The sequence below is a fragment of the Ammospiza nelsoni genome, chromosome 1 (assembly GCF_027579445.1).
Source record: "Ammospiza nelsoni isolate bAmmNel1 chromosome 1, bAmmNel1.pri, whole genome shotgun sequence".
NCBI lineage: Eukaryota > Metazoa > Chordata > Aves > Passeriformes > Passerellidae > Ammospiza > Ammospiza nelsoni.
In genome coordinates, this window is record NC_080633.1 from 9,517,786 (window position 1) to 9,534,974 (window position 17,189).

At 45.0% G+C, this 17,189-nt stretch overlaps 1 protein-coding gene across 6 annotated transcripts in view; it reads left to right on the forward strand.

Moving 5' to 3' along the window:
- DNAJB6 (DnaJ heat shock protein family (Hsp40) member B6) overlaps positions 1-16,425 on the forward strand; it is a 59,106-nt gene extending 42,681 nt beyond the window's left edge. For 4 of the 6 annotated variants that reach the window (XM_059467571.1, XM_059467580.1, XM_059467597.1 and 1 more), the window contains exon 9: positions 6,682-16,425. In XM_059467571.1, the coding sequence (XP_059323554.1) occupies positions 6,682-6,992 (311 nt within the window). In that variant the 3' untranslated portion in view covers positions 6,993-16,425. The remainder of the gene's footprint in view (positions 1-6,681) is intronic. The other 2 variants (XM_059467608.1, XR_009418030.1) reach the window with 2 other exon arrangements.
- Positions 16,426-17,189: the final 764 nt, after the last annotated feature.

Below are 17,189 nucleotides of genomic sequence, written 5' to 3' on the forward strand. Positions count from 1 at the left end.
ACCTCCCCTGCTGTCTCCTGCCACTTCTGGATTTTCTTCCTCCCTGGCAGGAAATGCCTGGCTTGCATGGCAGGCGAGATAGCAGTGCTGGTCCTGGCCTGGGAAAGGCCAGCCCAAATCCCCTAATTACAAATTTAATATGAGTTTTTGGGTTGGAGCAGGGAGACATAACCCACATCAGAGTGCAGTGTATTTGGGTTGGAGCAGGGAGACATAACCCACATCAGAGTGCAGTGCCATCGCTGCTGAGAGAGCTGAGCTGTCAGAGCCAGTGCAGGATGTGAGAGAAGGGAGTGGGACACTGGAGCAGGATTCTGCAGGGCAGGGATTGGGAGCTGCTGGCATCTTCAGTTCCTACCCAGCTGAGCACTCCAGGCACCACTTTGGATAAATATTTCCATGAATTCTGCAGGACAGGAGTCTCAGACAGACACCAGGAAACCCTGAATCACCTTGTGTTCTCTGTAACACCCAGTGCATTTGCTCTGGAAGGAAAATGATTGCCAATAACTGGTGAAAGACACTGATCTGTTGTGAGCTGACTCAAAACCTCGTTGTTTGCCCTGTGCTTTGGCTGATAAACGTCACTGTTGAAATAAACTCCCTCTACAGTTTACAAAAGTGATGGTGCAGATGGGGCAGCTGCTCCAGCATTCCCTGGATAGTTTCTGAGTGACTTCAGGCTCTTTCAGCTTTCAAAACTATGTGCATCTTTTAAATCAGAGGGTTTTAAAATGGCTGCTTTTTCTTGGAAGCATCACATCAAATAGCACGAGGGAGATTTTTAAGGGCTGTCACTGTCAAACTCAGACGTTTACCAAAGAGGGCTCAATGCAAATTTTGGTTTCTGTCGAATCTGACAAACCCAAGAGAGCCCAGGCTGAAGGAGGGTTTTATAACGCCTGCTGAGCGTCACTGTGTTCGTGTTTCCTGGCATTTAGAAACAGGTTTAAGACCAATTAATCAGAAGAACTTGCTCAACATAGCCTCTAGTAATGGTGAGGGAGTATTTTCTTGGCTGAGCATGTTGTCTACAGTTTCAGGAGAGGTGAGGGGTGTGTGTGTGCACGTGGTTTTGGAAAATACCCTGGGCTGGGTGTTTTATAATGAGCATCTGTAGTTTCCAACAGGAATTAAAAAAACCTGATGATTTGGCAACTTTATGAAAACAACTTTCAAGGTGTGGTCCCCTAAATTCTGTGTTTTGGTAGAGTCACTTGGTCTCCTCTGTCTTCTCTGTGCTATCATACATTAGATTTCACAAGAAACAGAAGATACAGTTGTTCTCCAGGATTTTTTCAGCCCAGGGTAATCCAGGCCTGTGGACAGATCTATTAGATGAGTTCTCAGGTTGAGCTGGTTCCTGTAAATCCTGAGATTTCCCAGCAACTGGTGGACTTCAGTCTAGGAAGAACACTGGTAGCTTCTGCCAAGGTAAATATTAATACCAGACCTGCTGTAACAATGGAAAAGTACATTGGCAGAAAAATCTTATCAACAGATCACAAAGATCACAGTGCAATCGACTTCAGATAAATGTGTTTAAGTGGGGATCTCTCCCTTTCACTTTTGATTGCTCCTTCCATTGCAGTTCAGCTCTCTGCAGCAGCAGCGGATGTGGCTGAGTCATCAGAAACTCCAGGTTCTCTGTGAGCACGGGGTAAATTCCAAACCCTTGTAACAAGAGGGGGAGAGAAATTCAAGAAAAGCTTCCTCCCCAGCTTTCTGCACTCTTTGTGGTGTCAGCTTGCATCAGGACCAGCTCAGGGGAGCCTCAGACTGGCTGAAGCAGCAATATGATGCCTTGCTCTGGGTTTACACTGCCCCTTAACTTTAGAGTCTTGAAGGATTAGAAAGACACATTGCAGGCCAACCTTTAAAGAAGATTTGGGTGGAGGAAGCTTCCTGCAAGCCAATACCCGGGGGCAGGAGCTCAGCTGGGAGCTGTGGTGTCACTGGACACAGCCCCATGTCCCTCACCAGCTGCATCTCCTGATGCTGCCTGGGGCACCAGCGGCTCTCTGGTGCCTGTGGCCTCAGGGGAGTGTTCCTTTCCTGAGCCAACTGCTGCACCTGCTTTTTATTTCGTAACAGAGGGGAAAACCCCAATTCCAATTGTATTTCTGTGGTGTGGTGTGTAAGAGCACAGCAGGCAGCAGTGTGGGAAGTGAGCTGGTAAATGCAAATCAGCAGCTCCATCTCCTCAGGATGTTTACCCTGGTTTGTTCAGCATACTTCTGTCATTAATGTCTTGCCATTAATTACTGCTAGGATTTCAGTTCAATTCCTGGACATACAGGGACATTACTTAAATGTAACACAAAATAATAATGGTGGCCTGTGCAGGACTGTGAAGGGCTCTGGGACTCACTTGTCCCAACTCACCTGTCACAGACATCTTCTATGAAAAATCCTTTCCTTAGGATTTTTCCTCCTGAGAAGCTGAGACGCCTCAGGAACAAAATGTAAACAATGGTTATCTGCTGCTGTGGAATGCAACAGGTGCATCTGTGATTGGCCTATGTTGGTTGTTTTTAATTAATGGCCAATCACAGTCAGCTGGCTCAGACAGAGAGCAGAGCCACAAACCTTTGTTATCATTCTTTCTTATTCTATTCTTAGCCAGCCTTCTGAGGAAATCCTTTCTTCTATTCTTTAGTATAGTTTTAATATAATATATATCATAAAATAATAAACCTTCTGAAACATGGAGCCAGATGCTCATCTCTTCCCTCATCCTAAGACCCCTGTGAACACCGTCACACTCATCTGCATGTCTCTGCCACTGTTTATATTCCTGTGTGTCATCCTCAGAATATAATATAGCAGATAGAATATAATATAGCATTATAGAATATAATACAGCATAAACAGAACAGACAATTGGGGATTCAAGCATCATAAAGTCACCCTAGGACACTGCTCTATTGAGATAAGTCACCAGACTGTGCTAAGACAATGGCCAGGATCACGCATAGAGCCTTTGGTGTAGCTGGGGCTCCCCTAGGCCCCCACCTGGTGCAGGTTTGTGACAGGTTTGTAAAATCCCCGTGTGACCGCCCAAGTGCGGGCTGGCATCGCCTGTTCCGCTGGGACAGCCGAGATTGCCCTCTGCTGGTTTATCCCAGCTCCAAGGAGCCCTGTTTTCCACTGCTCCTCTTTGCTGTGAGGAGTCATTCCCCAGCCCTTCTTGCTAGCTGTTAGCCCCAACACAGCTTTTTAGGATGCTGCAGCTCCTGTTTGGTTTTTTCTTCCCTGGAAGCTGCAGTTCTCTGCTGCAGCACAAACCCAAATCTTAATTATTGTTTTTAAATGTTACTGGTACTGCCAAATCAGTAATTTTCAGAACTAACTCTTAGAAATGTAACTTCTCCAAACTGGTTTTGCAAGTGAAGCAACTGCTAGGTTTTTAATTATTATTTGCATTAGTAGAATAAGATCCTTTGCTTAACACTGTAACCTGGATGCTGATTCCAGCTGTCCTCAACAATTTCCCCCTTCCCTGCCCCAGCTGGGGCAGCTGCACTGAGCTGGCTGCAGGCCCTGAGCTGGGCTAAAAATAAGCTGGCAAAAGGGTTATTTTTAACCTGAGTCCCTGTTGGGGTCACAGCCCGGCTGCCCAGGCTCTCACGTGGGTGTGGAGGAGCAGGGGATGGCAAGAAGGAGGTGCTGGGGGAGCTGAGGGCTGTTTGAAACCTGAGCACTCCTGGAAGGTTCTCGTGCTCCTTGGGTGGATATTCCTGATCAGAACTCAGGAATTCCACACCCAGCTCCTTGGGTGGACATTCCTGATCAGAACTCAGGAGTTCCACAACCAGCCCCCATCCCCAATACCTGCTCTCTTCCTAAAAGCCATTTCCAGGACAAACATCACTGCTGACAAAGCTCCTGCAGAATTTAAGCACTTTTTTTGGCGGTGATGTCCTTTGTGGCTGACTTCTCCCAAGTAAATTCTGGTCAAGTTTTCTATTTGCAGTGGTTCTGTCTGGCTCAACGTTTCAAGTATGTAGAACAGGAGAGAACAGGTGATGCAAATCCCACTTTAGTTTTGCTGTGCCAGGTGTGCTAAAGGTGGATGATCAGAGGAAGATGTGACAGCTCATGCCATGCATAGCACTGCAGTCAATTCAGCGTTTAAATCACAGCTGATGTGATGTTGCACTGTTTAACTAATTTCTGGTGCCATCCTGCTCTCCCACAACTCATAAGGAGGGAAAAGTTCGGGCAATTTTGTTGAAATAAAATTTGCCTTTGCTTTGGGGATATAGAAGACTGAAGGACTCAGATGATCAGGATGCATTTAATCCTTTCAATTTCTTTAAGAGAGCTAATAAGAAAGATGAGAACAGACCTTTTAGTAGGGCCTGTAGTGACAGGACCCAGGGTAATGGTTTTAAACTGAAGGAGGGCTGACTTAGACACAACAATGAAATGTTTACAGTGGGGGTGGTAAAACACTGGCACAGGCTGTCCAGGGAGCTGGTAGGTGTCTCATCCCTGGAAACATTCAAGGTCAGGTTGGATGGGGCCCTGAGACACCCTGATCTAGTGGGAGATGTCCCTGTTTATTACAGGAGGGTTGGACCAGCTGAGCTTTAAAGGCTCCTTCCAGCTGGAGAGTTCTGTGATTGCAGAGGTTGTGCTGGTTCCCTGAGCCCAGAGCCGAGGAGCTGTGTGAGTGTGCCTGGCTGGGATGGCTCTGTGGTGCACAAACACACCCAGAGCCTCAAGGGTGGCCTCAGCATGTTTCCCATTCCTGCATCTATCTGTGAATATAAATTTTAAACATACATTAAGCAGAACTTTGCACATGAAAAAGAAATCCATGCACTGTGTTTCCATGGGAGAGGAGGGATCTCCTATTTCTGGTGCACTGTAATTTGTTAGGAAGTGAACTCTCTTGACTGGCTTTTGTATGTGCAGCTGATGTAAACAGGTTCCATGTGCTTTCTTTTCTTAGTCTTGGCATTTTATGGGCTTATCTTCATAGGTATCATCAGCCTGATACCTTCTTCAGTGCTGTTTGTACAGTGTGTAAAATCCTGTAACCTCTTATGGGTAATGATGGCAATTCTGCATCTGGCCTTCCTTGAGCTTTTCCTTGCTCCCTGCCTCTCATTGCTGAAGTCCTGGTGCCACCCTGGCAGCCTCTCCTGCTTCAAGGAGAGCCTTACACAGCCCTCTCCTACTGCAAGGAGAACCTTACACAGGGTTTTACACTGGCCTGATGCAGGCAGACAGAGACTAAATGCAGAATCCTTGTCCTGCCATCACTGGTGTTTCTGTGGTGTTTGCTTGTGCCTTTGGAGTGTGGGGGACTCCAGGGTACAAAAGCAGCAGTGTTGGGGTGGGGATGGGCATTTGACCACTCGGGAAGGAGCCTCCTCTGCTGACACCCCAGCGCAGCCCATGGTGTGCTCGAGTCCTCCTCTGCTGCAGGGCCTCTGTGAAATGCACTGTGAAATGACTTTTTAAACACACCTTGTCTCCTTTTCCTCATGCCCTCAGAAGCATCTCCCGGTGTAGGATTACAAGGTAAAGACAATGCAGCCCGTTGTGTTTGGGAGGGGCACACACAAAGTGGGGGTTCCTGCTCTGTCCCGTCCTGCGTACGTGGAGCCTCCTTCATCTTCAAAGCATTTTCCAGCCATGAACTAAGAGCACACGCATTAGCTGGGAGCACACGCCCCTCCCTGAGCAGCTGATGCCGGCCACATCCCAGGAAAAACTTCCAGAATATGACACACCACTTTTGATGAAAATAAAATGATGCCATATTTCATCAGCTCTATTAGAAGTACTTAAGTAATTGAACTAATGAAACTTTAAAAAGCCTTTAAGAGACAAATGTGGTACACACCTTTGTTCCAAGTCTTTCTCCCCTGCCCCCCTTATTTTCCCTGCTGAGCATCTTTTGTTGACTTTTTGGGATCTGTTTGTTTTCCAGTGTGTGGTTTTGCTGGGTTTTTTGTGTGTTATGTAGTTGATTTCTCTGCTTTGCAGCAGTGGTGCTGTTACAGTTTCTGCAGCAAAGGAAAGTATCATCTGCAACACAGCATGAGTATGACAGGAGTATCTCATCTTTCATGCCACTTTTTGCAAACATTGGGTTTTATTTCCATTGTGTGCATTGGTCTGTGCTGTGTGTGCCTGCCTTGCTCCTGGGCTGTGTTTACCTCTCACAGCTTCAACATGATTTCTTGTCCTCATGTGTTCCATCACACATCTCCACCATCCTTCCAGCTGTGATGTCCAACATCTGGCCCCTCTGAACCCATGCTGGCTTAATTCTTGTCCCACCACCCCTGTAGCCAGCTTGATCTCTCCTTTCCTTTTACCTTTTCCTTGAGCAGGACAGTTCCAGGTGAGGTGGGATGGGATGACAAGCTCTGCACAGAAATCCTGTCCAGGGCCATGTGCTCAGCTCCCTCACCCTGCCCTTTGGGAAAAGGGAACAGTGGCCCCCAAGTCACCATATCTAGTGGACTTTTTTGGGTGCCACTGATGGAGCTTTCTGCTCCAGACACTCCCCAGTCCGCAGACACCCAGGATTGTCCATGACCAACCACATCAAAAACATGAGCTTTGTGACCCCAGCCCATTTCTGAGGGCTTTTATTCCAGGCTAAATGTATTCACTCTGGGTGCAGCTCACCTTTCTTGCCTCTGTTGCTTTTTGCAGGGGAGGCAGATGAAGAAGCCTTTGCCGAGGAGTGCAGACGGAGAGGACAACACGCGCTGCCCTCCCAGCCCAGCAACCTGCGCCTGCTGAAGCCCCACAAGTCTGGCAGCTCGGCCCGCTTCGCACATTACAGTAGTGATGAGCTGGAAGAGCAGGACAAGAGCCGGGTTATGAGCAGCTTCGAGACCCCTATTTATTTATCAGGTGTGCACAAGCATGTTGGTGAGCAAGGTGCAGAGAAGGACCCATCACATAGTCAAAAGCCAAATGCAAAAAGCCATGCAAGAAGTTGGTGCTGTGTGTTGACTTAATGTTAGTGCCCTGGTAGATAATAAACAGCAGCTTGTTTGCCTTCATCCTGCTTTAGCTCTGATCTTCCATTTAGCCTAGATTCACTAACGCCCTGAGATATTTAAGGATCCAGGGCAAATACTGTTGTGCTGCTGAAGTGCCTGTGCTCTTTGTTGTTAAAAGTGAAGGCATTTTAGAGGTTAACTCATCACAGTACTTTGCACATTCATTTACTTAAATTGTGCTTGGCTTCCTTGTCTAAGGAGAAGTTCAGCAAGTTGATACTATTTCTGGAAGCTGCAGTTTTAGTCAACTAGATCCTAATAGAGGAGGCTGAGAATGTTCAGGCAAACGTGGCAACGTGGCAATTGTCCGGGTTATTTTTGGAAGTAATTAGTCCTTTGATATATTTCCAGTCTGTAATTTTTTGGCAATGTAGTCCAGAGGCTATCTTGGACAATGAAGTCCTCGTAATTACTTGATTTAATTGGAACCTGTGGTCAGAGATCATCCAGGACTGCAAGCACAGGTTTTTCTGATACGTGAAAGATGCCTTTCTGCTTGGATGCCCAAAGCAAGGACCCTTTTCAGTAGTGTGAAATCAGGGGAAGTGCTGGGAAGTGTGAGCCTATGAGGCTTCCCAGGGTAAACACAGCACATGAAAAATATGCACTGTATCTCAAAACAGGTGCTCATGTACTCCCAGTGCTATACCAACTTCCAATGTGTTTATGAGCCTTTAAACCCAACAATGTCTTTTGTATGGAAGGCCTAAGGATATTATGATAGATGGCACATTGAAAAAATAGAACAATTTAGATTAATATCTTCCTGACAAGTTGCTGTTTGTGTCTTTAAAGATGACCAAGTTGAGTATTTTCTTTTTTTTTTAAAAAAAGGCAAAAAGTTACGGAGGCCCAAATGTAACCTCTGGGCTGAAGCCTCCCATGCCAGGGCTACAGGTTTGGTCTCCTGTGTCTGTGGCTGGCAAAACAAAACCTTGGCTCTGCCTTTGGACACACAAGGGTCTCTGCAATCACAATATTTTGCAATGGATTCCAAGGAGCAGCTGAGTTTGACACGCACTGTGCAATTTTTGGAGCAATTTTTAAGATTGCTTAGGTCTTTCTGCTGTGAATTTATTTATGCTCCAAGACGCACAAGTTTGCAATTAAAATTAATTTCCAGAAGTATTAGTGCAATCACAAAATGCTCTCTTTTACCAGTAGATTGTGAGTTGCCAAAACAGACTCAGGGTGAAAACTTGATTGCAGTAAGACTAAGATTTTACTGTTGCTTTAAATATTTTGCCTGCTGTTCCTCTGATGGACAGGGCTGCTGAAGGACTGGTCGAGTCAGTCATAAAAACCTACGTGAGTGTCTCAATCCCTCCCTGGGGAGTGTGTGCACGAGCCCTGGCCAGAAATGCCATTTCCCTTCATGGGTGTTCACCTCTGCAGAGTGCCTTGCCCAGCCAGCAGCTTCACCAGCACAGCTCTGTGATTCCAGAGAGCGCTCGGCTCGCTTGGCTCCTCACCGATCACTGCCGTGCTTACACGGGCCGGCGGCGGGAGAGAATGGCATCCTTTCTGCCTTGCTCCAAAGCCCTCCCAGCTCACTGGGGAACAGTTGAGTTCAATGGCCTCAATCCAGGTGCAGTTCCACCTTGGATCAGTTGTTTTTGCCACCACCAGTGTGGAGTTCTTGACAGCAGGGCCACGCAGCAGTTTTAGATGTTGTCCCAGTTGGAGCATCTCAAGCGGACCCTCAGTCATTGATGATTCACCTGCAGTGAAGTGGTTTTCTTTTCCCAGCTTTAAGAATGGGACTGTTTGAGTTTTGATTTGTAAGTCTGTAGGAAATTTAAATGAAGGAGAAGGGGATAGGTTTAATCTTGACTATGTGGTGGGAATCCCTCTGGAAGTGGCATCTCTCTAGTGCCCAAGAGGAAAGGCTGGCCAGCTCCTTTAGACTGGCAATATCCAGAGGTGAGATGAATCCTCTCCTTAGTCAGGATTGCCAGTTATCACACTGGGTATTTAACAAAAAAATTGAGGGTTTAATTTAATTCTCCATCTACCATGGATGCTTTGTGTTTTAGTAGAAATTGCTCTGGAAACTGTTCTCGGTTTCATAATGGCCTTTTAGAATAAAACTTCACCTCTCGTGCTCTGAAGTTGCTGCATATATCAAACAGTTCTCTAGCTCCAAAAAGGAATTTTTGAAATAAGAATTCAGACACTGCAATTGATGTGCTCCTTGATAGTGTGATATACAGCTGACTGTGCAAAGTGGTGCTAATGCCAGCAGAGACCTGGGGATGCCAGCTCTTAATGCCAGAGGTAGTGGCAACTACCCCTTAAAAACCACTGCTTTGGATTTGAGAGTTTTCACCTTTATCCAGCAAGAATGATTGAAATGTTTAATTGTTTAAATAGCAAAAAAAATATGATACAACTTTCATTATTTGGAAGATAATATTGCAAGGTTTGCTCTTCCTTTTCAAAGAAATAGCTTGCATTAACCTACAACTTACAACATTAATAATTCTTTTTTTGCTACATTTTCATCTGCTGGCATCTGTGAAGAGGAAACCACTCTAAAAGAACTAGCTTAACTAATCTTGATCCTTTCCAGGCATGGTTTCCTCTGCTGGAAAGTTGAGCTGTTTGTAGTTCATTTCATCTTTAATTCAGTCTCTCTTCCTTTTACCAATGTGCAGTTTCCTGAATTACACTTTACTAACCAGTAACAGTGATGTGCTTTGTTATCCAAACTAATTACTTTATAATTCCATCACAAACTTCCTTTTGGGCATGTACAGGAAAGAGAAAGGAAAGCAAAGCCACTGATTTTTGTGGAATTCTATTACATGAGGAGGTGCAGAGATGGAGTTTTCCCTCCCTTTGCCCCACATCCCCTGGCTGTAACTGTGCAAGTGGGATGGGATAACAGCTGTACCCGTGTGGGGCAGGACTGGGAAGGCTGGCTGGTGGAATTGGAGCCTGCCTGGTGGATTTGGAGACTGGCTGATGGATTTGGAGACTGGCTGATGGATTTGGAGACTGCCTGGCTGCCCCCACGTTTAGCCCAGAGCTGCCTTCACTCAAGGTGTTTTGGCTGCTGGTGCAAAATCATCTTGTTACCCATCCATTATCTTGTTACCCATCAAAGGCAGCTGGGCTGTGTGTGGAAAGGTTTCCATGGCTGCAGAGCCTTGCAAGCTTTTGCTTGCCATTTGGGAGCAAAACCTTGGAAATCCATTCAGTGCCTGTGTTACCCTAATTAACAGGAGTCAAACAGGTGGTATCTGGCTTAGTTTGTTCTTGTGGCAGTTCTAGGCAGAATTGGTAAAGAAAATGGTGTGGTGAGTAAGCAGGAAGAGGAAGGCCCCTGCAAGCTGCTAAAGCTTTTCAGTCCCCTAAAACATCAAAGCTGGGGTTACATCACCAGGTTGGCCAGTGAAACTGGAGAACTCACCCCTTGGATTTGACAGTGTGGATAATTGAACAGTGGAGCAGCATACCTAGACAGGGTGGGATGTTTTGCCACCCCAGGCCTTGACTGAAGGCTCCCTCTCCAGGATGCTCAGTGGCACAGGCAGGAGCTGTGGGTGAGGAGAGGAATTAGTAGGTCAGGTTGTGCTGGGTGCTGGGCAGTGGCTCAGGCTGAGGGGAGGGGATGTGAAAGTGCAAAGTTGTAATTGCAAATTGAGTCACACATGAAATTATACTCAAGCTCTGATCTGGGGTGAATTTTTACAATGGCCTGTGTGAGTCTGGTCAGTATAAAATAACAGAGGGTGGCTGCAATTCAGAAGTAAGCCAGCTGCCTTTGAAATAGCAGTTTATTGTTTTGACTAGAGAGAGATTTCTAAGATCAGAAAATTAGAAAGAGCACTACAAGAACCCAGCTTGAAAGTTCCTCACTGCCCTTTTAAAGCTCTATGGGTGTTGGGGCTTTGGCTGCTTCCATGCTTTGAAAGGAGGCCACAATCTTAGCAAAAAGTTGGTAGATCTTGGAGAACATTTTCTTTGGAACTTAAGCAGAAATTGTGAATCTCTCCCAACCCCAGCCTCAATGTTTCACTCTGAAATTGGAAGGAGGCTCCTCCAAAGTCTTCACCCTGGCAAATCCTCTATAAAAATTGTGCCTTTATTGCTCACTGGTGTGGGTCAAGCAGCAGCAATGCTGGGTGTTGATTGTCAGCTGTGACTGAACACCTTGTTTCCTTCTGCTCACTCCTACGCTGCTCTGTGCTGGCACAAGGAAGGTGGGGCAGACCCGTGGCCACTCTGTGCATCCTGGTAGGGCAGGCAGATGTCGGGCAGGGCAGGAAGAAGCAGGATACCAGAAATGCATTGGGTAGGAGTGTCTTGCCCAGGACACTTGTGCCTCCCAATGTGCTTGCCTCCCTTGCAGCTGCCACCCAGGAATGTGATGAGTTTCACAGCCAGTGACTGAACCAGCTCGTGACTTTGGGAGGTGCAGATGGCAGGGAAGTAGAAAGCCAGAAGGAAAGTCAATCTGGGACACAGCAGAGAAGTTTCCCAGTTTGTTTGGGTCCTTGCTGAGTGATGGTTGAAGGAGTTGCACCTAAGTGTTTCTGGAAGTTGTTTTCAGCCTTCAGCAGCTTCATGAAAGCTGGAATAGCTCCTGAATATGCTCCTCATGGCTCTTCCTGAAGCCGAAGAGAAGGGGATGACATGGAAGGAGTGGGTTAGCTGATGCTGTTTGTTTTAGACAAGAATTATCCAAGCAGTAAAGCAGGTGTAATTCCAAATGGTGTGGATTCTTGCTTCACCCATCTCTGCCCCTGGCAGCTGACAAAAGCAAGAAATCCCAACTTAGGGAGATTTCTATCTGCATTTGAGTGACTCTGTTTTCCAAACGTCACAGCTTGGTGAAGCTCTTGGCGACCTGTTCTCCCTCTGCCCCGTGAGGCATTTCTAGAGTTTGGGTGGCTAAAGATTGCTGCTGAGGGTGGAAATGTGAGCAGCCTTCTCCAAGGCCAGCACAGTTTGGCTGGAGCCAGTTCAGCCTGGCACTTACTATGGGAAGTTTCTATGGACACTTTGGGATGCTGGCGGCTCTCCAGGCTCACTGCAGACTGATCAGTCACGGGGCCGCTGCTTTCTAATTCAGATTTTATTGTCTCATGACTTTGGGGCTGGTCTTGTAACCAAGGCAGCTAAATATACTTTTAATTAGTGCTGGTTGAAGTATTGGAGTGAAATAGACACTGAAGGGTTACATCTTTAGTGTGCAATTCTTATTTATGTTAGGAGCTGCTTCACTTGTTTGGATCAAGTTTTTGGCTGTTATCACCCAGCATCACTGGAGGAACAGACTGGCAAAGTTTGACCTATCCTCTCTTCTTAGGTGGGGGTAGAAAAGGAAATGGCAGACAGTGAAATTATTTATCACAGCAGGCTCAAAACAGAAAAGCCCTGGCAGTTTTCTCTTGAGGAATACTCTGTGTTTGTGTGTTATCTCCTACTTTGGGCAATCTCTTTCTGTGTGTCAGTGATAACGCTTGAAAGATTTCCACTTTTCAGCCTTATCAAGCCAGAGGCTGGTAGGAGGCCATGTTGTCAAATGCCTAAATATCTTCATACCACGATATTTTAACATTTGAGTTGTTTCATTTATAAGACAATAAATTATGTGGTATTCACTTCAAGTCATAATTTACATTGACTCAGTATTTTTAAGAAACAGTTGCTAGAATTGCTTTCAAAATCTCAAGCATTTGAAGGAAATGGACAAAAAAATAGTATTATGATATAAAATAGCAGCATCAAATGCTATCATGCCTGATTGTGGAAACCTTTTAGAAATACTGACACTGTTTTGAGAATGAAAAATGAAACAAATTATGAAGCTAGTACCTGCTAGGGTTTAATGATCCTTTCCCGAATATCTGTGTTATTGTTTCATAGTTATTACGTGAGCTAGTTCTGATCAGCTGGTATGAATCTGGTTTTCCTTCCAGTAAAGGGAGGAATCCTCTGAATAACATCCCCAGATGATTGATTCTCAGGAATCAGGACATCTTTTCCTCCTCCTTTGTGGGAAAGCAGGGAAATGCTTGAGTCCCTCAGGGATGGGTGCCTTACTCAGTGAACTGAATGCAAAAGGATCCTATTTTTGGTGATGGGCAGGTGACCAAGGGGCTGACGTGGAAGGAAACTTCCTGGATGGAGTTCCTGGTGAGGAGATGTTCATACAGTGAACAGGGACAGGAGTTTAGCTCAGGGGGTGACAGAGTGCAGGGAAAACCCAGTGTCATCTGCAATTCTGCTAAGCACCACCAGTTCCTCTCTTCCTTAAACAAGAAAATTGGTTTCTACTCTAACTTTGTGCAGGCTGATCGCTCATGGCACAATTTCTAAATAAATATCCTGCCCCTTGACTCAGGTAATTACAAAAGATGAAGTCATACTGTGGGTACAGCACAGGAGCTAGAGTGATAACCTAGAACAGTTTCCCGTTGCTACAATGAGTGTATTTCCTCTAAGCTTTTGGTAATGTCTCAAATGGTTTTAGCCAAAAGACTTAGCTTGTGCTTCTCCCCAAGTCTTAAACTTAAACTGAAGAACTTCAGCTCTGCTGTGGGCACATCTCTAACTGTGCTTGGGAGGAGCTCTGGTGAGGAGCAAACTGCAGCCACAGTGTGGCTTTGTACTCCCCCGGCCTCCCACCACTTCCTTTTCCTATCTTAATTTTGCTATTGAAAAATTGATGAAGAACCAGGTGCACTGGTGAAACTGCTCCCTTGGGGCCATCTCTGCCTGCCTATTGACAGGACAGAGGAGAAAAATAGATTTCCATAGAGGCAGAGCTGTGCCTTTCCACAGAGCCATTCCTCTGACTCCCAGCCCTGCCTCTCGGCCGGATTGCAGGGGCTGCTCTGCTCTGTGCCTGCCCTGGCCACTGGACTGTGCTGATTTCCAGTGACAGAGCACCACTGAGCTGAAAGATCCCTCCAGCTGCCTCAAAACATCACAGAGCGATTGTCTGAGGGAAATGTTTACTGGCTCTCAGTTTAGATTTATGAGTGCACCCAGGTAGATGTGGTGGTTCACACAGTTCACTGCCCGTGCAAGTCTGCCAGCAAGTTGATTTTACTGCAAGTTTGGAGGAAAAGGTGTGATGCTGAGCAAGACCTGTTTTACACACATCTCTGTGGGGGTAATAAACCATTGGAATGATGATCACATGGCTGGAAGCTTGTGCCTACTGAACCTGTAGCAAATAATTGTTGCTTGAACTCAATGCTTTCATGCACCATTGGGGCTGCAGTTGAATATAACCTGTGGTGCATAGTTAAGCATGAGCAGGCTGATGACCAGCATATAAAATATATATTGGTAAACACTGAGCACCTTCTTATTTACTCAGGATTCTTGGCATTCCCTAGTCTTAAAATGGAAATGCAAATATAGTGGTAACTCTGACTACTGTGAGCAGGAAATGCCAGTACTTAAATTGCTCCTGCTGCATAAGTCTTATTTATTGCTTCCTTTTTGAAAATTATTCTGGTTTTGCATGTGCTCTAATTTTGAAGCTTTTCCTGAATGGTTTTGAAGTATTTTGAAAGTTCTCCAGATCTTTTAAAACTTCAAAGATTGGTAGTATTTTCTTTCTATCCTATGTAAGGGATACAGTAGAATGGGGGATATAGTGGAAATGGCAATTTAAAAAAAAAAAAACAAACAACATATTAGGAAGCCAGACCTTTTCTTTAATATTCTTTAAACCATTCAGAGAACATGTGCTTTTGCTAGAGAGAAAAGTCTGTGAATGCTGTGAAAAGTGTTTTACAAGCCATGTTTCCTCAGGATACAAAGAAGGCAGCAAGAGGAGGAAGCAGAAGCAGAGAGAGGAACTGAAGAAGAAGAAGTCAACCAAAGCGAGTTACTAAAATGGACTTCTCTGCTATGCCAATACCTTTAAAATAATGACAACAACTTCATGTACCTTCGAGCACACCTCTTTTTTGTGTATATTTTTTGATTGTTCACACTGCTACCAAGGAAGTGACTCATGTTTAAAACTGTACTAAAATTGCACTATGTTATTCCTTTTAGTTTCACGGAGTGGCTTTCTTGCCCGTTCAGGTTGGGGAATTCAGACGAGGCAGGTCGTGGTTAGACTGTGTCATGTTGGAAGATTGGAAAGAGTTACAGAATTTCTTACCTCTTCCTTCCCTTGGACTAAGGCAACTCTAGTCTAGTGTTTGTTATTTGTCTTGTAGGATATAAAAGGCAAATACCTGCTTGTTTGATCACTGGCATCAAATCAGGCCTGTTGAAAGAAGAGTCCTGTTCACTCATGTTGGGAGTGGGACTGAGACATGAGCTCTTATAGGGTAATTTATGTAAGATTAATAAGTGACTTTTATGGTTGGGTTTTTGGGTTTTTTCCCCCAGGCTGGGCAGTTCTGTCCCTATGAAAATGTTCCCTCATATTAAATTGCATCATGAAGTTATATTTTCTGATTTTAAGTAATGATGGTCTCCTGTAAGCACTCCTACTGATTTCTTTAGTCTTAGTTGACTCCTGATGAATCATTTAGTGAAATCATTCCTTGTTTTAAAAGTTTATTTTCAGAACCTAGAGACAAATGATCCAAGTGCTACTTTAAAACTGCTCTTTGTTTCTCCTGAGTAGGTTTTAGATAAGAAACATTTTTTCAGCATCCGTTTTTGATTTTATCAACTTGTTCTGCAAAGAACTTATACCTTTATGTATGAAAGCATTTTGCATCAGTTTTATTGCAGGACTATTTCATTTTTTGGCTTGAAAAGATGTCTTAGATTTAAAAGAAATACATATTTCCTGGCAAGATGACTTCCTTGCTTCCCATACTCGTCTCATGTGCATGACACATTGCTTCTCTTAACCTTTTAGTGTGTACAGAGCCCCTCTGTTGTTGCCTTAAGCATTCACCTGCATGTTTCTTGTCAGTGTGCTGTCTCCTTTTTTAACCTCCAGGTAGGAGTTAGCAGCTTATGGTTTTGTTTTGTTTCTTTTGTCTCCCTCTTGCCAATATGTTGTTGATGTAACAGCCTTAAACCTGGCAATATTGAAAGTCCACCGTTCTTGGAGAAACTCACTCATCCTAACGTTTCAAAGATGCAGGAATGCACATAATGATGGTGTAAGAGAGGAGCTAAACAGAAAAGCCAAAGTCTGCATTCTGGCATGGTTTGATATAACAAATTCTGGTGTCTCTGGTATCTGAATGGTTTAGCTTCAATTACCCAATGTAACCCTCTGCAGGCACCATATAACACACAATAACCATTTGTGAACTCTCTTAAGGTCTGTAAATTATGGTTAAAATTAAATAAGGACTGAGTACTGGTTTTCTGTCACTTAAGTACCACTTTTTTTTTTTTTTGTGCAGTGTTACTAATATTTAAAAATAAAGAAAATCTGCCTTTATGCTTTGTCCTCTTGCACTGTGCTGTAGACTGGCATCAGTTGTCTGGTTCACTCCCATTAAAGTTCAGGCTGTAAGCGTAGGGGGACAGTCCTCATTCACACAACGCCCACAAGCATTCCAGGTAATTCCTTTTGTTAAATCCATGAGCAAGTCAATACAGTCCCTGTGTCAAATGGCTGATACTGGAAAATGAGGGTTCATTCTGGCTGGAAACATCACTATGAGGAGTGTGTGTTACTTCAAGCAGAGCTTGCACATTTGCCATGCAAGGAATATTCATCCTGGATAATGCACAACATTGAACTGCATCCTGGTTAGGTTGCTTTCCATATTCCAGGAGAAATGCCCCCATACAGATGTTAGTTTAAAGCTGTTATTGCTCATTTTTTGTTGGGGACACAGTGCATGCTTTGGAAAAGCAGCAGAGGTGGAGGAAGGGAGAGGTGACACCAGCACAGGGCTGGTCTCCCCAGGGCTGTCCCTGTGCTGGGAGCAGCCTCACATAATGGGACAGAGTGGCTCCAGATCAGGAATGTGCCTTGAAGAGTTAGAGCAGACAGGGGTTTGGTGCATAAATATTTCCCTGACTCAATCTCTGTGTCAGGCTCGATGGAGGCAGGCACAGCATTAATTAGGAGAGCTGCAGGCAGGCTCTGAATTAGTGAGGAAAAGCCTGTCTCAACAGAGGCATCCTCACCCCACTGGAAGGGTGCTGCCCTGCTCACAGGTGGCCTCCTACACCCCTGGGAGAAACTCCTGGGAA